Below are 25,304 nucleotides of genomic sequence, written 5' to 3'. Positions count from 1 at the left end.
TTTTTAAAATTAATGCCCTACATCTAAATTGAAATGCTGATTACTATCAATTTGGAAAAGGATGTAAAGTAATAAGCCCCTAAAAAGATATTAACGAAAACCAGCAAATGTAGGATCAGTGACCAGTTAAGATTAAAATGTAACTGTCAGTATTTCTGTGGTATATTGAAAATTCCTTTTATATTGAGAATCAAGTTTTTTCTGTGCTTAGCAGGTCATTTTCATATTGCCTCAGGCAGAATCAAGGAAAGCATAACTTCTGAAATACTGTATCTGTGTTACAGATGCAGGAACCATACAAATGAACTAATTTTGGTAGATTATCCAAATCCACCAAGTGCTAAAAAAAGTCATCTTTTTATTTTATTTTATGCAAAACATAGTCCTCCATTAAAAGTACCCAAACATTGCCAGTAAGAATAGTATAAGATTAGCTAAAGGGCAGGTAACTACATCTTCCTTAGTGTAGATTATGGTTAATAAACTAAAATCATTAGCTACATAATAATTAAATGACATTAAGATGTGTGTTTTATCTTGGTAAACAGGGAATCAGATATGCAGAGTTACATGTCTAATCCCTTGAACCCTAAACATATTTCTTAAAATGTGGACATCAGTTTATTATTTTGAATGAAAATTCATGAGCGCCCTTCTCATGAGAAAACCAGCTTGTCTATGGCATTAATAAATAAAAAGGAATGTGGAGCTATTTATTTCCATCAGCTTTTTTCCCCATGTTTAACACATACTTCCAGTCTGTTTTATTTCTTTGATGGCAAAACTCACATGGCATTTAGAAATACTGTAAGCATACTGGTACACCTGCCAAAAAATTCAGCCAGACAAAAAATTCTTTCATGTTTCTGGATCATCATTTGTTGGAACTCCTTTCCATACATGTGTTTTTATATGGAGGTTATAGAAGAAATCAAATTTCTGACCTTGAAAACTTTAAAATTGCTTTATATTCTGTGCTTATTTGGAGCCTTCTATAATGCATTTACCTCAGAGCCCCATCCATAAAGCCCCAATACTAGCTGACGAAAAGATCCCAAGACCTGGCTTTCACGCTATGAAATGCTGTTATAGCATAATTCCCAGTGATATCTCTACAAATTCCTCACTGGTTTTGATGGGGTGGAAGATCTCCAACCATATCTGCCATAACGTTTTGCAGTTGCTCTCAGCTTTTCTTGGTTACTCCCTGTTGCCTGGATAGACATTGTTCTCATGCAATGGATACCCACTCTCTTCTCTTCATTGACCCTTTAGCCATTTTCATGTCATTGCAACATTCAAACTTCTACAGGAAATCTTCTGTTCTTCACCTTGGTCTGCAGATACCACCTTAACTATCTCAGTTTAGCTATTTCCTACACAAAATCTCCCAATCTTTTACCCAACAATGTACACAATTTTCCATCTACAGTAATGCTAGTTCTCCCTGTGAACGCTTTTTTTTTTTTTTTTTTTAACCTAGCCCAAACTTCCATAAGAACAAATGGAATGATACTCTAATTTTCCCAGTTATTTAAACTGGCCCCTTTTTTGTAGAGACCTCAAAGTCTCTAGCTGATCATCCTGCTACGGAAATTCTGTCCACAGCTTTCATGCTGTAGGGAACTGTTGTATAAACCTTATTTTCAAAGAGCCATATGTTTGCAATTGAAAGACAATTCCATAGTGCTCAATACAATACTTCAGGCTGGTTCAGCTAGAAGTTTTCCATCTGAATTCAGCCCAACGCATATTCTACACTGGCTGAAAATGTGGTATTGTATCCGTCTTTCTCCAGACCTTTAGCTCCGCAAGCCATTGTTGAGCCTACAAGGCCTGGCATGGCCATGAAGGCCCAGGGAGTTGGCCCAAGACTTAAATCTAGGTCACAGCATAGGAAAGATGGGGAACCCTATCAGATTACCATCACCAGTAATAGGCATGAAATTACAGGTGCATTCAAGTGCCACACTATTTGTTTTACCTGCAAAATCAGGTATGTAGAGGTATAAGTTGGATTTTTGCCATGAGGTTTAAAGCTTTGGAGTCCCTGTCCTCAATAAAATCAAAGCCTGTTAATGTCTGCCAAGACATTCCTATGTCCCATGCAAAATCCCAGCCTTAAGTCTTGCTCACTTTCAACTGTGACTGCAAAATTAGAAGCTGTTTTTGAACATTTAGCCTCCAGTGCACATTTATATACATATACACACCAATTCTGAACAAATTATTTTTACGGTTGGCACTAGCTACACTAGCACGCTTGAGAATCTGACAGATTTCTGCATATGTAATCAAGATCTCAGTAATCCTACATAATTAGCCCACATCAACTTTTCTAAAACAGTCATCTTTCCATATAATAGGAGGGGATGTTTACAAGGCTCATTTATCTTTAGAGTTGGTAATTTAATAAAACTGTTTCCAAGACCTCAACACTGAGTTAACGATTGGAGAAGGAAGTTCTGGAGATAAAGAGCTCAAGAGCACCTCAGTAAATGATTTTCCTTACAGAGGAAATAGAAGGGAAAAGTTCCACTGTATTTACTCGTTAGCAGAAAACTTGTATCGGGATGAGGATGTACCCAATCAGTAAGCACTGGTCAGCTCCTTTGAACTATCTTTGTCCAGCACTATCAGTGACTAACTGGTATGTTTTCGTGTACGTTTAGGGGAGCTGGCAGTTGGTAGGTATGGTTTTAAAAAGGTCTTCAAGAAAGTCTTAAACCAGAACAACAAGCAATTCTTGCTTGTGAAAAAGGGAGGGGCAGCCATTCTAGAAAAGCTTCATTTTAGCACATTTCAGTGATTAATATGTCCATGATTCTTTGCTCAAATTGCCAAGTAATTGTGCATACATACATACATAAATACATACACGCACACGTGTGTGTGTGTGTGTTGGTTAAAAAACATTGAGATGACCAACTCAAGAGAAAACAGTTAAAACTGCATCTTTCTAAGCATACAAAACTGGGTAATATTTGAACAGGTAAACTGTAAGTGACCGTCTTCACATTCATCTTTCCTCTTCACTAGTGGAATTATGATTATAGAGAATTGGCTTTGAGAGGTACTAACATGTTATGAAAATACTTCACTGAAAGATACTAAGAAATAAAAAGAAATGAATAAATTGGAGGAGAAAAGCCTGAAGCCTAAGGACATGTAACATGTTTTAAATGGAAATATTGGATTGCTATTAGATAAAATTAGGTAGTCCTATGAACAAAACATAATTTAGATAAATTAGCCAGAACTCATTAATTTTTGCATTAATATATGAAAAAAAAGTATAGAGAGTTTCCCCCTGCCTCTTGGCCTAGGAAGGAAAATCCTGGTTAACTTAGAAGTAAGAAAAAGTATATCATGTAAAAAAATACAGATCAGTAAGAATAAAACAACAAAAAGAATAGTTCCCTACCCATTACTTCCCACTGTGTGAACTTTTGACATATCAGCAAACTCTTCCTTTCGCTTGCTACTACTGTTGTACTGCTCACTGTACAGCTTTAAGGACATCTGTTCAACAGCATCTCTTTGTGCTTCCAGATAGCATAGCTGAACCTCAGCCTAGAGAAAGAAAACAAAGAGAAAAAACAGATTTATTTTTTTTAATTCAGAAAGAATGCATTTAAAACAACTACTTTTAGACTGCAACAAACAATTTAACCAAGAGGAATATTCACACTATAATTTTTCTCTTTGCATGATACTCAAAAAGGCTAAATCAATAAATCAGATGAAAGTACAGTGTATTCCCAATTGTTAGAAGTGAACTATTTAGGCTTCCACTGGAGCATGTGCTACATATTCCATGAGACGTACATCCAATCAAATGCTGCATAAAAATGTTTGGACGTGACTGAAAAAAATATTAGAAATCATACACTATGACAGAAAAAGTAGGTATATAAATAACATTTCCACAGGTTTCAAGACTCATCTTGTTAACACATTGCCTGTGCACCACAGTTAAAGCCATACTGCTGTAGATATTTTTGTTTTAAATAGTAAGTGTAAACAAAAACAAGCAAATTGGCATTATTCACATTCTGCTTTCTCCTATCTGGTTTCCACTGATTACTCAGCAATTTTGATTGCAAGGAAAAAGGCAATAACTTAGAGGTGCTGTTTTCCATCAGACTCTGACTGTCCAAAAGAATGTTGAATAATATTTGGCATCATAGCTTATTGAATAGACTATTTATTGCAGCTGTGGTGATCAGTTTGATTCTGGGGCTCAGCACCAGATGATATGAGGATGAAATCTGCTGTTTGCCACACTTGCCCTTAGGAACAGGGAAGAGAACAGAGGGTAGAAGAAGTTAAGAAGTACTTTGGGACCGATATGCTATTGTTTTCTTCTGATATGCTTTACCAAAAAAAAAAAAAAAAAAACCAAAAAAACCCACACATTACAAATTCTGATAATGCTTCAAAACCTGCTACTTCTGTGTAACTACATACCCTATTCCCATTAGGAGAATGCCTGCTTAGCTATGTGATACTACGACAAATAAATGCAACAAACATTGAGGAAATGATGTACAGGAGCTTTCCTACAAATTCTACTGCAGGAGGCAGGGAAGAGAAGGGCGGGGGGGGGGGGGGGGGAGACGGGTGCTTGCCGACAGCTTGGCAGAGCTGCTGGTCCGTGGAGCCGGGGCAGCTGTAAAGAGAACAGAAGGAGAAGGGCAATTGCAAAGTCTAGACTAAGGAAAAATGCAGGCAAGTGAAGAGAAATAGGCATTGAAGACTGTCAGTAAAGTAAGTCTGAAAGAAAGCTGGAATGTCTTTATAAGCTTGTGAGGACAGCAGTTATGAGTATTTGCTTATACCTTGCTTTAGCACTGATACCATTTTTGCTGAGTAGTAGTATAACTGATGTGGAAATGCCATTTCCATTTTAAACTTCTCTTTCAAACATATACAGCTTTCTCTCCCAGTAGCTTCTTACAGTGAAGTTTGCTACATTTAGCTGTAAATCCCAAAATGTTTTTGAGAAATTAAAAAAAAAAATCTAGCAATTTTCCAAGGAGATAGGAGATGAAAATCTTAATTAAACCATTCAGGTCTTTTAGTGCATATGTAAATGAAATACCAGGTTTCCATACCTAACCCAAAGCAACATGGAATGAAACCACGGAAAGTTACCAGTGCAGAAGCAATACTTGAATACAAGACAACTAGTGGGGACTGGTAGGGACCATCCAGTTTGTGAGAGTAGATCACTACAGTTAAATAGAGCTTTAAAACATACTGTTTTCAGAAACTATAACTAAAACTGCTGTTTACAGAACTCAGAAACTACCAAAAGAAGCAAATAAACAAATAACATCTTATTCTGACTCCCCCACCACATACAAGTACATTTTCCTTTAGGTTGGTAAACAATCTCCTTCCATAGGCTAAAGGGGTTCCTGGTTGAATTTCCTTTTCAGAAGGATTTTTCACCAGCAAGGATAATCTTTCAGCTGAGCTTTACTTACTTTGATGCCTTTCTGCATTCTGCGCTGTCCGTGTAAGTGTTTGCATTTGCTCTTTTATTTTATTTTTACCAGAAAGCACTTATTCATTAACTTTTTATTTTAGTTAGGATTGAGGTGGCACTTTCAGTCTAAACCCCTATTGTGAGTGACTGGTAACTTTCCAAACAATTACCTTAAAAAAAAAAACTTCCATGATTACTTTAAGCCTAGAGGTGAATTTTTTTGGAATAATTAAAGCAAATAACTTCACTGGTTCTCAGGATGGAATTGGAAATGGACATAACTAGAGCAATTATTCTTCTTGGTTTTTTTCCTATTTCAATTTTTTTTTAATTTAAATTATGTACAAAAAAACTCAATTCAAACTCAAAGTACTCTGAAAGCATGGAATTCCAAAGATTAGGCTTTCGCATGTAACCTAAACTCTAGAACATCCTGCATATATGAATTAAAACTCAGGTCTAAATTATATGAACACATGCTATTTCTCAAATAGCACAACTATTCCAGTACTTCAGACTCACATTTTTGGTATTTTCTAATTTCCCTTCCATATTTATTCTATATTTTAAAAGAAAAAAAAAAGAAGAAATAGAAAAGTCAAGGCAGCTGACTCTTTCAGTCAGCTTTCTCAGACTTTCAGTCTCTGCTGACTTGCAAAAATGTTTGCAAACAGGTAAAAACTTTAATGGATATGAAAAATAGGAGAAGAAAAAGGAAGATGAAATAGAGTAGTGGGGAAAATGAAAAACAGGACAAAAAGAGTAAGTAAATATGCGGGGAGGGATGTATGAGTACCCACTATTTCTTCCTCACCGTCTCCACAGCTATCAGGCCCTCCTGTGCTGAAGATTATGAACTCCATTAACACCATATTCTATGACTCCTGCTCCTCTACAAGCAATTGTGTCCCAGATTCTCTACCTCAGAAATATGGTCCCTCTATAAATCAACTACTTTTATTTTCAAACCCAACTGCTCTCTTCAACTACTATGAACATTTACAGCAACTGAAACTCAGGCAGCATAGACTTTCAGATGGATCTCTCTGATTTCTTTTGTGTATGAATTCATCTATCACACTGCTGTACTTTTTCATCCCTGTTCTACTGATTTCAACTGCAAGTGCAGAGAGGCTTTGAAGACCTTGAGGGGGTATTGATCAGCCTAAGTTTCAAAAAGCTACATTCTGCAGAAGCTGAACTAACAGGCACCGTCTAGAAAATGTTTGGTATAGCACAGATGTACAAGTAAATCTACTGCAGTTTATTCTCATCTTAAGATCTGTAGTGGTAATGAAGCACTAGCTTTGCAGTATTCTGGCAGAATACAGTAGCTTCTTTATTAATTGCTAATCAAAGATAGAAAAGTTACTTGTTTTACCTTCTACCTTATTTTGAGAGCGCCATGGAACAACGTCTGCATTTTCAGATAGATACACTTTCTTTTTACTTAACAGAACAGTGAGAACTTAATCTCTATCACTAACACACCACTATGAACATGGATGTCTAGCAAATCCTGAGAAAGGCTAATGAGATATGCATCACCCCAAATATATATAATAGAAATTGGGTGGGAGACAACTGTTCATCTTAATGCCCCAATGCAAAAGTGGAGTTTAACTCCTTCTTTCAGAGGAAGTAGTTAGTTAAAGCATGTGAAAAAACCAACTACATTAAAAGAAAAGAAAAGCAAGGAATGATAATCAGCAATATTGATGACTGCCAGGTCACCAGCTACAAAACAGAAATTAACTTTGTGCTTTCTGCTTCATGATGCTTTGATAAGAGATCATTCTTCCAATAAAGACACAGCTGAGAAGATGCTGGTGATGGTCAGGTTAAACACATGTACAGATTCTGTAATAGTCACTGTCCTACCATGAAGGAATGAGTTCACAGTATTCATTTGTAAATTAAATGGGGATACTTCCAGTAATCTGAGGACACAACTCTGATTTTTCTGAGTGTGGAAGATCCAGTCTCTGAACAAGACTGAAAAAACCGTTTTCTGTGGGGGAAAACTACACTAGTGCCAAACATTCTGTTTTAGTAATCGGTTAATAATGGTAAATATTAAATAAAGGCTGTCTTCAGAAAGCTCATTTTTCAAAAAGCAAGAGTTTATAAATAAACTGAGGGAGCCTGGGTGCAGATTCTGTTCCTTAAGACTGGCTCTGCATGTCAACATAAAATGTCCTTTACTATACAGGACACTATATAACACAAAGGGGTAATCACTGACAATAACAAATCAATGAAAATACATTGTATTTCTTGTTAGACCTACATGTTAGAATGACCTTATTCTGAAGTGAAGAAAGACAAGACACTGGATAATGGCTGTTGCTGTGTGAGGAAGGAAGGAGACGGAGAGGTTATATTGTATACAGAGTGTCAACTGAGAGACTCAAAATTTACACCAATGTAAACTGGAGATGAGAACTCAGTGCTAGTGTTGTTCTGCTGTCAAAAATTTTTATATTGGAATACACTAAAATAAATATTACTGAATTGCTGTAGAAAGGAAAATATTTTCAAACACTGTTTCCTAGGGAGCATAAGTCTTCTGTTATGAACTACGTTACTGTAAGCAAACTATTCTGTTTTTTAAATATTCAAATTACAATACAGTCAGTTGAATTTGAATTATGGAAGTAGCATATCTTGCATTATCCCTTTTGTACAGTGCTGTAGGAAAGCTATATTACTACTCTAGACTGTAATTACTATAGAATTACATATGAAATGCACACAAAGTTTAGTTCCTCAGCCATTAGTTGAACTTAAGCTGGATAAAAATACTGTCTCTTAAATTAAAGCACATGTACCAGTGTTTGCCAGATAAGGAGTGGTCGGATGGTATTCTGCCGCACGTACACTTCGAAGGTTCATCTATATGTATACTTTATAGCAATGCAAACTGAGTTGCATCATTCTAAAAGGATGCACATCCAAAGAGCTTGGCACTCTTTATATCCTTATAATTGGTGAATTTCTTGACAAATTTTATCCTTGTTAGAACTGGGAGTAATTCCTTACCAGAATTAAGTTGCATCACAGCAGCATTTATGTGGTCATATCTGTGCCTTGAAGGATTTTTCTTCTGTTTTCCATCAGAGTGTTCTGACTACTTATCCACATTATAAAGTTGTGGAGAAGGTTTTATTACCGGATACAAAATAGACCCTGACTCTGTCTCAGATGCAGCCACTGAATAAGATGACGTTGAGGAGCACAGGGCTCACAGTATCTTCCATGGAGATGCAGCTTACAGATGGACTTCTTTGGTACTCAGGAGTTTGATCAAAGGCCCCGCAAGGAGCTGATCATCCACCACACCATCCCCACTGCCAGCCAACAGGTCTTTTGTACCTGAAGACACTTAGGATGCAAGGAGCACTTCCAAGGCGTCATCTAGGCATTTTAAGTGTCATTATATAACAAGCATTTGTTTTTGCTCCTGAAGCAGGATAGTGACTCTTCTTTTTTTGTCTTTTTTTCCCCTCCCTCTCCATAATCTAAATGGGGACCTTGCTGCAGCTTATTTCTTTTTCAGTCTGTTACCCTTCCTGGTTTTGGCTCCCCTGTCTCTTCCATCTTTCATCCTGTGCGCTCTCTTCAGGACTGAATCAGATTAAAAAATAATCCTGTATCATAAAATGTGTTTACTGAGAGCTGAACATTTGATAGTCCTATTACAAAGGACACGCTGTGTTTTGATCATGCAGGAAATTAATTGTTAATCAGGGCATGCTTGTTACCAGTTAAAATCTTAGCAAAGTGTTTTTATCAACATAAATCTCAGAAATGCTTTTATATCAGTAATAACTTTATCACTTTGTTTTTCAGCGTACTAAAAGTTTTGCAACAATATGAAACCTCCACGTAGAGGACTGTTACTGGTCAAGGTATTTAAACTCACTGTAGACCTACAGTAACATCACAATGAATTTTAAGCCTGTCCATGGGGCCATAAAATGAAATTTTAGGTAGAGTAGGGCTGTGTCATAGCAAAGAGGGCTGCCTTCTCCCAGGTTCCCAAACAGAGCCATAGAACTAGCATTAAAAAAAAAAAAAAAAAAAAAAAGCCAGTAAATAATAGCAATATGTTTTTGCAGGTTTCCCTTGGCTTTCAGAAATATGTAGTTTTTGCTGTTTTGTTAAAAAGATTATGAACACGCTCTGTGACTTTACAACTGTCTGTAGAAGCACAAATGCAATTGGTAGCATGGCCTCAGCAGCACTGTCTGACCAAATCCATAGTGGTATTCTGATAATGCTGTTAATTTGAAATCTGGACCTCAGGTGTCTAATTCCTGGCTGTCCCCATGCCTTTGGCTCTGTTCAGTGTAAAATTAAATACACTACAAGAGTGTGGCATGCCCTGTGCAGCAAACACATCTCAGCTGTGGATCTAGAATAGTACCCTGTATCACAAATGCCAAAAACATTGAAGAAAAGCAAGAAAGGATTAACCTCTCCAAAGTCTTCCAAGATTGCAAATAAGTTCTGACAACAGCCTCTCAAAATTGCAAGGTGAAAAAAATCTTTGTAAGAAAGGAAACCGAACAGTGGGCAGTAACTTGCTACTTTTCTCGTCTTGCAGGTCTGCACCTCCAGCCTGCAGAACAGAAGAGTGACAGGCAGGACACAAAAGGAGGGTTGGTAATAATCAAGGAGCAGGTGGAGAAAAGGCTTGCTTTGACAAGGAAGCTCACAGAAGAGCTGCGATGACAGAACAGTGCCTGCTAAAACCAGGCACTGTAGACAAATTAACAAAGATGCAGATCCAGCTGAACACATCAACATATTTATTAGAGTGCATTTCATCAAATCTGCCACTTGCCTTCCAACTTCTTCAGTGACATCTCTTTGCATGCCACAGCAATCGCAAGCCTGAACAGTCCCATTCCTACAGACCTTGAAGAACATGTCCTATTAAAGTAGCAATTCATCAATACAACCTTCTGGCTTAGTTTTTTTCCAGTCTGGCAGAGCAAACAATTCATTACAGGAGGTCAGAACACAGATACTTGTACCCAAAAACAAGGTTAAATATATTTCCAGGCCAGCCTCAACATCCCCAAGTAGTCAGGAAAAGGAAAGACTAATCACAGAGACAGCAAGTCTTTCTTCAATGTGCTAAAATTGTAAACTTAATCTTACTTAATTAAACCCTCCATTATTTGCACAGTTTTGACTGTTCCTACCATTCCCTCTGTTTGCACTTTTAGAACAATGAAGTGGCTTAAAAAGAGATTGTAAAGAGTTTGCCTATCATCCAAAACACTGATATTTCTAAAAGTCATGTTTCTCTATAAGGTTTGTGTACCAAACCACACATACAAGCAATGCACCTGACTAGATCTGTAGGTCTGGGCATTCAAAATGGCCATGCACTCAAGGAAAAAGGTGCCAATGTTCAGAATTCAGGAGAGCACATATACACGCCAGAGAAATTCCACAGAGTGATAACGCACATCGCTCTGCAGCAGATTGACATGTACATTTCTATTTTAAAATGATGAGGGAAGGTAGGTCACGCAAAACCAATACCTTCTAGGAAAAACTACCCAGCACACCCCAGGAAGGCATGACTCAGCGAATATCAAAAACATTATGCCCGCTTCTTGGAAATTTTGCTCAGAACTTGTCACTCACAGTTGTTATTTAAAGTAGGGCATTGCACAGACTGCACAAAGCAGTCTAAAAGTTATTGAGGAGGCTTCGCAGCCTTCAGTAAATTCTCTGTACCAGTCTTGCTCCTGCTGCACAGGCCACATCCCAGAGCTCTCGTTTGGGGTCGGTACTGTGTGACTACCTCCAGCTCCCACCATCCAGCCTTCAGCCGCAGAGAGACAGAAGTCGTAGTTACCTTGCAGCTTTCTTGGCACCGTTTAAACAGTTCTTTTCTATGATAAAAATGTTCAGTAAAAGGACCCATTGGTCATGACAACACAGAGTAAATGGGGCCTTCATGAGTAAGAGAAGGATTGTTGACACCATATATGTCCATAGGGTTAGCCTTTATTGCGAAATGCTCTTTTTTAGCAGGGGAAAACAGCTTTGTGCATGTTTTGGAGCATATGCACATATGCTCAAGGAAGATGTACTTTGAGCGTATCTTTTCTCACTGTTGGGAGCTGTACTGACTTATAGTGAAGTAAAATCTGATGGTTTATTTGTAGAAAGTGGGTTCAAAATTATGTAAAATCTAAGAATCTCATTTTGAAGTAATTATAAGATAATATTACTTTTTTAAGTTTACAATGTATGTATCTGAAGTTACTTTGATAATACATACTGTCTTTTAATTACTTTTACTGTATGATGGAACAGTACTCCTGTTTTATGTTTTGATGAACTGAGAGTTTTGTAGAATTCTGTTATTTATCATGCTGAAAGGAATCTACATAAAATGCAGTAATGACTAATAAGATGGTGCTGTAGTTACACTGCTTCATTTGCGAGCATGTTACATAGAAAATATTTTTAGTAGCATATAAAGAGTTTGATTTTTTCAAAGCAGCTCAGTTTTAAACTTTTATATGCTTAACAAATGTTTCATATTTATTAATTTAATCTATACAAAGACTATTTTTATAACAACCAGTTCCACAATTTCCTAAACATACAGACACTCACAAAATTGTAGAAATTTTGAGCTAAAGTCTCCTTTTGACTCAGTATTTTGAGTCAAATATGTTGAGAGGCTCAATAGTCTCTCTCAAATATTTTCAAGTCCAGATGCCTATACTGAGGGTATCTCAAAGATTCACGTTGAATGTTTATTTGACTCATCCTGAAACTGAAGGAACTTCTTTATGTGCCTAGCCAGCCTATTCAGTGTTACATTATCCTTAGAGTTGGAAATGTTTTCTCACTATACAATATAAATTTTTTTTCAAACTAATGTCACTTTTTCTCCTCTTACTAGAATGAGTAGCAAATGATTATCTTTCTTCCAATAAATATTTACATATTGAGCTACTAATGATATCATGCCTGCTTTTATGGCATCAACTTGTGCAGACTGAACACAGGACTCTGTCCACCCTGCAAAATCAAGTAAGAATAAGCAGACTATGAGGAAAGATGAAACCTATATGTTACTTAATAAACACATTTAATAATAACAGGGAAATGCAGGCTGAATACTTTTCTCTGTATATTATTTTCCTATGCAAATAAATGTGAAATTTTATACACACACGCACACACATATAAAGTTGCTGAGGACAATTAGAAACAGAAAATTCACACTAATAATTTTTAAAGCTTCCCCAAAATTATTTTAAGGGCACAAAAATTATTGTAAAGCAAAGCTGACTTCACTGCAACAGCAAACATACAGCTTAATACATGGATTCATACAATTATTTTGCCTTGTGTAAAGAGCAGGCACAGACTGCTGCTGCTTTGAGTTTATTTATGATCCTCAGATGAGGAACCTCTTGAAGTATCTGACACCTGCTGAGGTAGAGAGAACTGTAAAAAGATAACTGTTTTAAGCATAAAATATTTGTATTGCTGAGAGGTCAGCTTTGCCATTGCTGATTTCATTGCAATTTGCATACTATTAAAGCATTACCCATAATGTTTGTAAAATTTAATTTTAAAGTTATGCTGTTAAAGTTGTTTGCTGAATTGTAAGCACCTAGGACATTTGGGAAATTTGTTAACACTTTGGTAGTTACGGTGTTTCTGCCTCACCTTGATTTTATTTAACACCCCCCCCCACCCGCACACACACACACACTTTCTATTCTCTTCCATTTACAACAATGGATCTCATTTTAATGCAAACTGAGATACTTAAAAAAACAAGTATATTGCATCAGTAAAATAATGGAGATAACTTCCCTTTTTATTTTCAATACATTTAAGTTTGTTAAAAATGCCACTAACTTATTTATTTACTTTTTGCTGGGGGGCTGAGATCCATTATACTCCTATAGACTAGAGTTGATGGTTATGATTTTCTACATCACTGTAATACAGGCTTTCTCATTAAAACTCACAGCTCAGTAATCACAGTCATCATATTTGTGTTACAGTGCTGCATTCATGCTTGTTTCCTCTTTCCCTGAATTTCCATCCCCCCTCCATCCCCCCAGCCCCGAGATCTTTATTTACTTCCTGGCAGAGACTGCAAAATTAGAGAGGTATAATATGAAGATACAATCTTTGCTTCCCTTGCTCTGCCAGACTAGCTCCTCACTGTAAAATACATTTACTCTGGGAAGTACTCATATTAACTCAGTTACGATAGTACATGAACTGTAGTTCCTTTGAAGTTCTATAAAAAAAGTTGTCCTCAGATGATAATGGAAGGGAAGGAGTAAAGCAGAAAAAAAGCAAGAATTACTTTAAATACTAATAACAACAATTTAGTTATCAAAATAGTACAGAACAAGCATGCCTTTATACTATTCTTTAAAAAATTTAGCTTCCTAGGGTTCTAATAGTCTTTTCCTATGGTTCAGGAATGCACAGTAGCACTCAACCCAGCGCCTATATCTTTATTTCAAAGAGAATCATTCAAACTGACATCTACCCTGTCACGAATCTTGACTTTGAGCTGCTAATGCAGAATAAAAATCAATATAAATTTTGATCATTTGATGAATATTTACTTCTTTCTTTGGAGCTTAGGGATTTAGAATTGAAAACTGCTGAATCAAGTCATTTTATTTTTTTGTGTTTGTGCCAACATCAATTTACTACCCTCCTGAAAGTTCCTGAACAAGATGTCTCATGTGGCATACATGTTGTTTTTTCCTGTCAATCATAACTGTGTGCCAGTAGGGAACCATAAACATTTTCCTTTCATACTCTTAGTTCTCCAAAAAGGAGTATTTTGATTACTTCCCTGGAAAAGGTAAACTTGTCTTATTTATACATACTGTAGAATGCCTATGTCTATTTTTCTAGGAGTGCTGCTGTGCCTGAATTGATACTATCTATTAAACACTTTATTTTTTGTATGAGTTGCTTCATACAGGAAATAGTTTACAAAAAAGAAATCACTGCAAACAAAGCTCAGCAATGCAAAACAGATAAAGATCTATATTGACATTATCACTTCCCCTATGTATTTTATGAAAAATTGCATGAAAATTCTGACCAAATTGTACCAAATGTTTGCAAAAATGAAGACAGCAGACAGATAAATAGATAAATAGATCCCAAAAGCTGAGCAATTAAGATGTGACTCTAGTTTGCATTTCATCTTAAAAAGAAAGGTACGTTCAGTCTTAATAAAATGAGCTTCTAAAAAAACGTATATGCAAAGCTCCTATGTTTCCATAGTGATTGGGGGGGGGGAGGGGGAAAAAGAGGAGAAAGGATGCTTCTAAATTTAAAAAAGACCTAGATTAATTTAACAAGAACTGTAAATGCAAGCAATTTTCATCTTGCAAAATTTTTTTATATATGACTCAGTGGCAGACTGGCTTTATCTAAAGGAGCAATTTTTGGTCTCTTATAAATTAAATAAAAGTGGCAGCAGCTGTCTTTCAGAAGGCTGATATAGGCTTGTATAGTCATATGATATGTAGACAGATGTTTTAAATAAAATAAAATATTTAGATTGCTAGATACCTTGCTAGATACAAAGGCAATTATAGGATGTCTTTGTTAAATTAAATTTCTCATTCTTTTGAGAAGAAAAAAAGGGAATTGTTCTGGAAACTGTACCAACAGGAAATGATCATATATCTAAAACAGCTGGAGACTGCAACTAATATAAATTTACTTGAAAATAAAAATGCTGTATGCCTCTAGAGACATGCAGTAACATGTAGTAAAAACAGATGCAATATAAAATTATTTTTAAAAACCTCAGTTTACATCTACATTTTGTATTAAGATATGATCCACTCATGCAGAGAGATTATTCAGGGCTAAGACAAAGTGACAGAACAATTAAAACCCTAAAATATAAGAAAAGTGACATCTCTTTTATAAACAATAAAATCTTTTTTCTGACAAATGCTCTTTTACAAAAACATGTTAGATACCTTGCTTACTTTGACAAGGATTCTAAAGTGATTCCACTTTACTGCATTACCTAGACAAAATTTAGTGGAAATCTTTTATCACAGGTAGATTTTAGGTACCTAAGGTACCTAAGGTAGATTTTAGGAGATCTAAGATAGATTTTGATTTACATCATCCTTATGTAAGGAAGTTCCCCCCAAAGTTCCAAAAATAACTTTAAAAGAAAGTTCTGAAAAGCCAATATCCAGCATTCAAATTCTTTCTTAGTTTTAATTCTTTACATATTGAATTTAGGAAAATTTACCCTTGGGGTAAAAGGGAATTTTGCTAGAGTAAAGATCACACAGTTGGATCTTACATGAACCTTTAAAAAACATACCACACATTCTAGCCTATAAATATCTAATAGGATTCAACCAATTTGCTCCTCCCATTTTTGTTGAAAATGTTGGAGCATAGCAGATTGCATCAAAGATTCTATGCAATTATAGTTGTTTAACTTTCCTCAACAACTCAATTAGAAACTTGTCGTGACTCTTGGCCTGATCCTGAACATGTAATTTGGATAAAGCACCTAAGGTCCTGACTTACTCATAAAGCAAAAGTTAGGGGAGGAGTCCATAAGACAAAACATATGAATGAGCACTTTACAGATGCCTTTTAAATCACCATTGAAAATAATCCATCCAAATTTGCAGTATCTTCATTTTCCTTGTTTCCTAATACAATGATACTGTAGAATCACATTTTCAGGACACTTTTCACGTAATATCCTGTTTTGTATTTTTAACAAACAATGGATTAAACTTCTCTCTCTCTCTCTCATACATAACAAAAACACCCTTGTTAAATAAAACCAAGACCAAGTATACCCAAGATACTTAAACTGCTACATTATAGTCTCTATACGACAAGAGTAGTAAATGCTGTTAAAGATTCCTTTCAGAAAGATTCTAGTTGAATTGCTTTCTCTTTTTCCAATAGCCTTAATTGGCTAAGTGCCTTTGGGCCAACTAATACCCAGAGAGACCTAAACTCAGTAATCTTGTAAATACAATGATTTCAACAGATTTTCATCAAAGACATCACCATTACACAAGATACTGCCAGGTAGTGCTGTATATTTTCTGATTTAGAAAGCAGTTAATATTACCAAATTACTGCAAGCTTTATTGCTAAAGTATTCTGTGCTATCATGAATCCAAAAAGCACATGATATTTGGCTATTTTTACTTAAGTTTAGGCAGATATTTAAATGGTTGTGAATGAATGTTTTCATTTAACAAGGGAAAAGAGTCTGGGTCCAAAGCTTTGGGTGTTGTATAGAACACAGAGAATGACAAAATCACTGCTCTCAAGACATTAGCGACCACATATCACATATGCATGCAACAAATGTTCACATGACTATACAATTGCACAATGTAGGTTTTTTCCTTCAAACAATATGTAAGGAAGTCTAACTGAGATGACAATAACAAATCAAAGTATACCATGCATACCTACTTCATCTTGTTAGATTAACTCCTGACCCTGAAAATCCTATGAAAATGTGATATTTTCTGCAGCTAAAATAATATACATACTGACCCTCAGAATCCACAGTTTAACTACCACAAAAAGTATCTGTCAAAGGAAAGCTTTAATTAAAGGATATCAGTTTCCAGTAACCATAAATAAGACAACAATTTGTGTCCACACAGAGCATGTAAAATACACTATACTGTTAAAGTTGATTATCACTATTGAAACCATGCAGATTCTGGGCACTCAAATTATGAAAGACCTTGATCTGTTTCCAGAGACAGAAAACTGAGTTCTAAAACATCTAACATGACTTGGGGTACAAGCTTATTGGAAGTGAAAACAGTAATAAAATTCATTACACTGTGATTAATCCAGATGCAAGACAGGTAACATAGTGATAACTCTTTTATAAATGAAAAGTCATTACAATATTTTAAAACGAATATTTGAAATGTAGTTTGATAAAAGGGTTTCATTCTAATCTCACAAACTCTTTAAACTGATTGATTGACACAGGGAAGATTTTTTTGCCTTTGTCATAGCGTTAATTAAAATGGTGGCATTAAGCCTGAGTGTTACGGTAAATTGTTAGAACTTTTATTAATAAGCATGATCAATTCATTATAAAGATAGTCAGCATCCAGTGTAGTGGGATGGTCTAAGGACTACAGCCTGTTTTTAGAAAGAAAGTATACAGTTACAGGTGAGGGATCTAGCTAATAAAGCCAAAGGCTAAACTTGTATTCCAGCTAGTCTCCCTCTTTACTGAGCGTGTTTGAAAAATAACTTTATAGTGTCCTGTTCCCACACAGTGCACGCAGGAATGATGCCTACTTTTGTGTTATATTTATGAACAAGATTGGGAGCCTATCCCTGAACCCCACATCCATTCCTCAGCTGCATGTCCAAATAAACAAAAATTAGCATGGCTTTGATCTTGACATTCATTCGACCATCAATGTCTTACTGGAGTAGGCTCCAATTAAAACTTCAAGTTCTGGACCATCACTAATAATTACCACAGAAAGTTGTATGGTAGCAGGACATTACTGTCTTGTTTATGGAGCTTAGGTAGAATTTCCAATCAACATGATTGCATCTATTTCTAGTGCTTTGTTAATCGCTTCCTGAAGCTGCTCATTAAAAGCTCCCATGTCAACACATAATGCTGTGGTGGCTGAAACCGAAATTGGGAATACAATCACATCTCTTGGCTTGGCTGAGAAGTAAACTGTAACATTGTTCAGTTAATCACAAATGCTGCTTTGCCATTTGATAAAACGGCTTACCATCTCATGGAACACTGGTCATTTATTTCAGAGGAACAAGCTGAATCTTCACCATTAAATGCTGGATGTGAGCAAACATCATTCTATCTTTTTCTTCCCCCCTCAACAATGGAATTGCAGCAAGACCCAAGTACAGCAATTTATCATCTCTCTTACAACAGCCACAGAAGTGATGACAGCCCTAGACAATAATCACTTGCCAATACCATCGTGCTTACCTACCGATGGTGAAAGCTCTCACAGCTGTAGTCAGTAACTGAACCGACCAATTCCACTGTGTTGCATGTGATTGGTGATATTATCCCTTTAAGTGTGTTATTTAAGTTTGCAATGCAGTTAATTGAAACCCTACTAGATGCAAATCAAAAGTTTCAGCCTTAATTGAGATATTTTGAAAATTGAACCCATTGCTTCAGGCAGGTGCTACATGAGATTCCATTAATATAGGTAATTAACATTAGCCTCTGCTTTAATTAACATGCACACTTTAATTAGTAAAGCATTAACCAACATTAAAAAATCTGATCTTCCTGCATCACAAAAACTGCAAAGTTATGACTGTTATTTTTTTCCAAGACTGTAAATCATACAACATATCAATGCTTTTTTTTAAAATACATCACATTATTTTAAAAAATGAGATATACATATAAAGTGTATCTACTTGTTTAACTGAATATTTGATATAATGGGAAAGATCGCTTAAGAGTATGGAAAAATGAAGAAAGCTCACACAATATTTCAAAATTTCTGTCTAAAATTAATAAACATGCATCTACGTATATATCTAAATAGTTGCCTTGTAAACGAAAATAATTCAGTTGTAATCAGATCCATTGGTTGCTGCTAATTCTACAGCAGAGTCCAGGGCAATATTTTCCAGAACCTTGTCAACAGTAATAGCTGTCTTTCCCATTGTGTTTGTTTTAACACCTAACATTTTAACATCATGCTGTTCCCTAGGGTAAGTAAGCTTATGACTGCAAATACAGATTTGAAAACATGATCTGAATGTCTTGAGTTTGCACAGAGCCTTAAAACACCATGCTCGAAAGTGATGGTTTTTTGTGCTACTATGTAGCAAAGCCCACTGTTGGGCATCATCAGCATTGGGAGCTGGAGTCACTGGGCAGCTGCAGTGATGCAAGTGAGCTGAATCAGGGTCAGCCCTTCTGTAGCACAAGTCCCATTTACAGGTGTACAAGCTAAATATGCAGAGGAATTTAAACAAGTGCAGACACACTCATGTTTTCAAACCAAACAGGAGAATACTTTGCTGATACAGTCAAGGTCTTTATGACTCTAGGCAGCTTTACTATTGATTTGAAGTTAATATTCTTCTTTAGAAACACAGGAGGTTCCCAGACACATATGTAACATGAGGAACTCTGTCCGAGTCTGTGAAATTAAGTGATGCAGAGCTCCAGTATAAAAATCCTTCTTTAAATAAAGGTTAACCTCAGCATCTTTTGAAATACATTTCTAAATACCACAAAGATACCTTCATCTTACTAATCCTTCACTTCTGTTATAAATTTACCCATCTGATAGTGACAGCTTTGCTTAAAATATGGTAAATTCCATTTCTATAATTTTATTATTACCACAAAGAAGACTTTCCGTCCACTCACTTTTAGATTCCCTCTGTTTCCTTTCACAATACACAGAGGTGGAACATGTACTAATTATTGTTATAAAATTCTCATAAGACGCTGGATATGATGGCTTGAATAATACAGTCAGTTGAAACATAGACCTATTTCTACAATTACTGCACATTCAGAATGTTCACCGCATTTGGCAGTGAAAGGAATGGAGGATCTTAAAGGACTGTATACTTTATTCATATTGCATCCAAGTATCTGCAGATCTCAAAGACAGTATGCACATGTGCAGAGAAAAGAGTATACCCTTAGACTAGAAGTTCTGAAGCTCCCAGAAGTACCACATTAATGCCACATCAGGGGTTTTGTTTGTTTGTTTCATTTTGTTAAATAGGAAAGAACTTTTGTGAAAGAAACATGAATAAAAATAGAAATGCTTTAAAACTTTAAAGATTTTTTTAAAAAGCTTTCATTCCCTTAATTAAATTTAAGCACTTTTTTTTCCATAGGACTAAATCCTACATTGTGTTTCATATTCACTACACACACACACATTTCTACTCAAATGTAAGATTTTCCGGACATGGCATCTGCAATGCTGCCCACTAAAAATGCTAGATCCCTTTGGTGCAATCTGCCAGATTTTGTGGGATTCTGCAGGACACTTTGTGGAGTTTTGAGAGTTCTCTATCAAATTAAAGAGCATTACAACTAAAAGAATACTTTACTGAGTGCTTTTCATGTCATACAGTTGAATTCACCACATTTTTAATCTTGCAAAACCACAGTGGGACTGAAAACAACATAAATAGAGTCAAAATCTGTCTTGACTTGCATGTGAGTAACCAGAGAGACCAGGGAGCCATTGTTCTCTATAAAGGACTCTGACACTGCTTTCAAAACAGTGATTTTAACCATACAGACTTCTTTGAATTCTGTGGATATTCACATTTACATGTAATACTGAATGAACTCACAAAAGCATTTTTTGTTGTCTTACTTGGTTGAATTTAACTACATATTTTCTTCCCATGAGAAGTAAGGAAGAAACAAGAATAAAATATGTAAGGAAAATTCTTAAAAAGTTCTAAACAGCTTCTTGAGAATTAACCTAGCCTTATCTGGGGTGGAGAACCAATAGTGTATTGAATGCACAAAGATCAAGAAGCCACAGAAAGCCCTGTCTGTTACTCTGTAGAATATGCAAAAGGTCTGCAAAAGGCCAGCTCCTCTACAGCCCCATCAGAAAATCATCCTCAACTCATCATAGCAACATAACGAAATAGCTGGCTCTACCTATCATTCTTTGATTGCTTCAGAGGAATCCTCCCTCCTCTTGGGCAATAGGGACAACAGAAGGATACAAGGAGGGACACTAAATTTGAGTGCTGAAATCTTCTGCAAATGTTGCTGGCTTTAGGGCGACAAAGACTTTCTGATTGCTTTCACAGCTGGTTGTGCTACCTACATAGCTTGAAGTTAGGGTGAAGGATATTACAAACACTCTATCTTCATCAGTACTAACACCACACAGGTAATATAATAATAATAACATGCTTCCCTTTTAATACCAAAGCAAAAGTTAGGAATAATTGGCTCAGAAATTCAACTGTTTTAAAATCAGTTCTTCATTCATCTGTGACACTGCTTCTGACTTTCCTTATAAAAAATATGTTCAGACTCTATTAAAATGCATGGCTCAAAACAATCCTAACATATTAAAAAACATACATGGCATACAGTTTTATAAACAAACAAATTCTAAGTGTGCTAAAACCATCAGCTCTTTTTAAATACTAAAATCAACCTCTCAAACTGGCCAGTGTAGTAGGTATGATGTGCTTCCTCAATAAAGTTACACATGTGTGAAAGAAGTTTCAGGTCTTCAAGTGACACAAGAATTATAGCCACACAGAGAACAAAGTGCATCTGATTCCTGTTTTTGAAAGGTGGGGCAGGAGGGATATTTCAGGGAAGTCTTCAAAGTGCTTCCCTTCAAATCTTCTAGCCTCTCTAAAAGAATAGGTTAAATGTAGAAACCTACAGCTAGATTCTATTCTGTCAATGACAATTTTATTTATTTCATGTGAGTAAAATATGTTCTTACAAATCATGTGACAAAAACATATATATTAACTCATAATTTCAAAAATATAGATTCTTGACACCAACATTTACATTTAAAGCTAGAAAATGCATACTGTAGTAGTAACCACAGTAGTCTAGGGATATAAGCAAAGCAAAGTTTGAAGGGAAGGGCAGAGGAGCCTTGAGGTTTTTCAGCAGTTACAGGAAAAAATGATTTCTGCTGCCCTAAGAATAAATTATTGGGGCTAGCCTACTTTTAGCTTGAGGAAAACTGAGGAAAAAGCAGGGTTCGGCTAACAAGTTGGGTTAGAACTTGAAATGTCAGCCTTCCTTCTCCTGTATCAATGCAGGAAGCAAAGGCTGTAGACAACAAACCTCCTTTGCTCACTGTGCGTTTTACCTTCTCACGCTAGCTGCCACTCCATGTATGCCATCTCCTTCATTTGCAGCTATAAGCTTCCCACAACTTAGACACAAACAACTGCAGACAGCAGGGTCACGGCTGCCATAGATGACTGTCCATGGTGTACTGAGAGCCATCTCTTATGCTTTCTATTCTTTTTCTAACTCTAACAGATGGCCCAATAAAAGGTATTAAATTTTGCCTCCCTTGTTTCTAGTTCATAAACTGTCCTTGCTAGACTAAAGTTACAAGCAGTTTTGGACCATACCGAGTTTGACGTGTTCTGAAACACTACCTTAAACACTCCTGGAACACTTCTGTAATTACCAAAAGGAAAATGTATGTGTGATACACAGCATCTGATACCCTACTGGTAAGAACAATTACTTTTCTTAGGATATGAAAATATATAGCTAACATCATTTATGAAACAAAATGATAGCTGTTATTTGTCTCATGTGGAGGTTTATGAAAAATTTGGCAAAACGTGACTTAAAATTCCAAAAGCCACAATGCATACAAGAATATGACTTTTAAGTTAACTCACTAAACCTATTGTGAAAACCTACATTTTATTTTTCTACATTTAAATTGCCATGGAACTGAAACATTATAAACAATCAGCCTAAAAGGCAATATATATATAACACAGTATATCATTTGCAGAGCCACTTTTTTTTTCTTTTTTTTTAAGATTGCAGAACAGAGCACCTTAGGATATTCTCAAATGACACTATAGTATATACTTTCAGTGTGAGCTTATAATTCTAATTAGTGTCAATAATTTCAATATGATATAACTATGATATAACTATTTCTTATTAAATTAAATCAACCCAAAACTTATAGACCTACCACAAAGTGGGAACACTCTACTTCTATGTTAATCTTTCTCTTTTGCTTGTATGGTTGTCCCAGACCCCTGGAAAGAACTCTTCTTTCTCTGTTGATCTGGCTACTTGCAAATAGTGGCATTCACTGTTCGTGTCTCTGGCAGAACTTTTGTTCATCACTTGTTGATTTGCTGTTTTATTAAGACATTACCAGAAGCATCTATGGGAAGTTTGCTGCAGTACTTAGAGAGAGTACTTTTTCCGCTTCTGTTTCCTTTCGTACGTGCGTAACAAGAACATCTGCCTTAAAAATCCTCTGTAGTAGTAATGTACATTTTTCCACTATATATTAAAAAATACAGAAACTAAATATTTCTCATCAGCTAATACATTTACTTGATACATTTCTGTTAAAAACAAGTTTGTTTAATTGCTAATAATTTCCTACCAAAGTTCAAGCAGAGCATGCTGACTTCATACAGGGAGGAGACTTTCTGCAATAAGTGGAAATACACCAGAATTCATTTGGCACAGTGTACTTTATTTGCATTTTGCATCTTTTTAAATGAAAGATGGAAAAGAAATTATAGAAACTTAGTGGAAACTTTGGAGAAAAATTAAAGGTAGATAAGTTTTGATCATGTATTTCTCCTTGCCAATTGGCATACATAATAGAAAAATGGTAGAGAATAGGTTAAACAGTCTAAAAGGATTTTAACCTTAAATTTGACAGAAGCAAAATGGCTGTGACATTGGGTTCTTCTACTTTATTCCAGCTAGTAATCCACCTTCAAAGTTCCTGTCAGGTAAATGACCTTGTATTTCATTAACTGATAATTAAATGGATTTATTCCACTAACGGTTTTAATTAAAATGCTAGAAATATTGATTACCCCTCTCATCCTTATTCCCCCAGATGAAAAAAAGGTTTTAGGAATGTTTATTTAGAGAAGACAGAGAATTAAATTAGATTGAATCTCTATGAGACCTGAAGACTGGTTCTTTCATTTCTGCTGCTCAAGCAGAAAAAGGTTTCAATTTTTTGATGTTTGATTAATTATTTTGAAATCCATTTATGCTTACCTTGGTGTTTAATTAAAAATGTCATTTTTAGCATAATTTAATTGGCTATCTGTGGAAGACTAACTTCAAACTTATATTTTTTAAATTTTTTTTTTAATTTGTGGTAAAAGAAACTTTTTACTTATTTGCTTTTGCTGTAAAGGTATCATCTCATGAATGAAGAAATAAGAAGGTCTAGAGCTTAACTGGATTTTCTACATTTGAATATGAGGATACATATGCTTATGACTAAAGCAGCTTTATTTGGCTGTACACTTGAATCCGTTACCAGTCATTCAGGAATTCTAATTAACAAATATGGAGCATGCTCCTCCAAATATGTTGGATTTATTGTTACCTACATTAACAAAATTATCTGCAGTGTATCCAGGTATGCTTTTAGTATGGGTTGGGATCCTTCTCTAAATTGGTTTAATTTACAGTGCATAGTACTGAAAGAAAGCATTCAGTTGCATTTATAACCAGCTACTCTCAAGAAACATTAGAGAGGAACACTTTAACTATTAATTGAAAATTAATTTACTTACCTTTACTAATATAAACTTACATATTTCCCTGTTTTTATAAACTATTTTCTTACCTAAAACTGCTTTCTATATGAGCCAATGATTCCCTGAAGAAGCAACTGTATTTCTTAAGTATAAAGCAGATTTAACTCAAATAGCAATGTCTCTTTTCAATACCAAATGAAAATATGTTGTGGTCTTATAAAGAACACGTAGCTTGGTGCCACTTGCTAGCACTAAAACATTTGATCTAGAATACTGTGTACGGAAAGTGACAGCACTTTGATAATAAAACAAAAAAAGCAATAACTAAAACCCTAATTCTACAAAACATACGCTTAACTTTAAGCACAGAAGTTGTACCATTTTGAAGGTCAATAGCATTAGTCCCATAGTTAAAGCTCTACACTTGCTTAAAGACTCAAGACCTTTTTGTTCCTTCTGTTTTATTTACTTGTGAGCTGAATGCTCC

At 35.5% G+C, this 25,304-nt stretch overlaps 1 protein-coding gene across 1 annotated transcript in view; it reads right to left on the bottom strand.

Moving 5' to 3' along the window:
- The window catches only part of AKAP6 (A-kinase anchoring protein 6), a 232,505-nt gene that overhangs the window by 84,480 nt on the left and 122,721 nt on the right, over positions 1–25,304 (bottom strand). The window contains exon 7 of the mRNA XM_067295590.1: positions 3,425–3,573. Coding sequence (XP_067151691.1) covers positions 3,425–3,573 — 149 coding nt within the window. The remainder of the gene's footprint in view (positions 1–3,424; positions 3,574–25,304) is intronic.

This window comes from Apteryx mantelli, chromosome 4 (genome assembly GCF_036417845.1).
Source record: "Apteryx mantelli isolate bAptMan1 chromosome 4, bAptMan1.hap1, whole genome shotgun sequence".
Lineage (NCBI taxonomy): Eukaryota > Metazoa > Chordata > Aves > Apterygiformes > Apterygidae > Apteryx > Apteryx mantelli.
The sequence above is the reverse complement of the archived record's forward strand: the minus strand, read 5'-3'. Positions and strand labels throughout refer to the sequence as shown.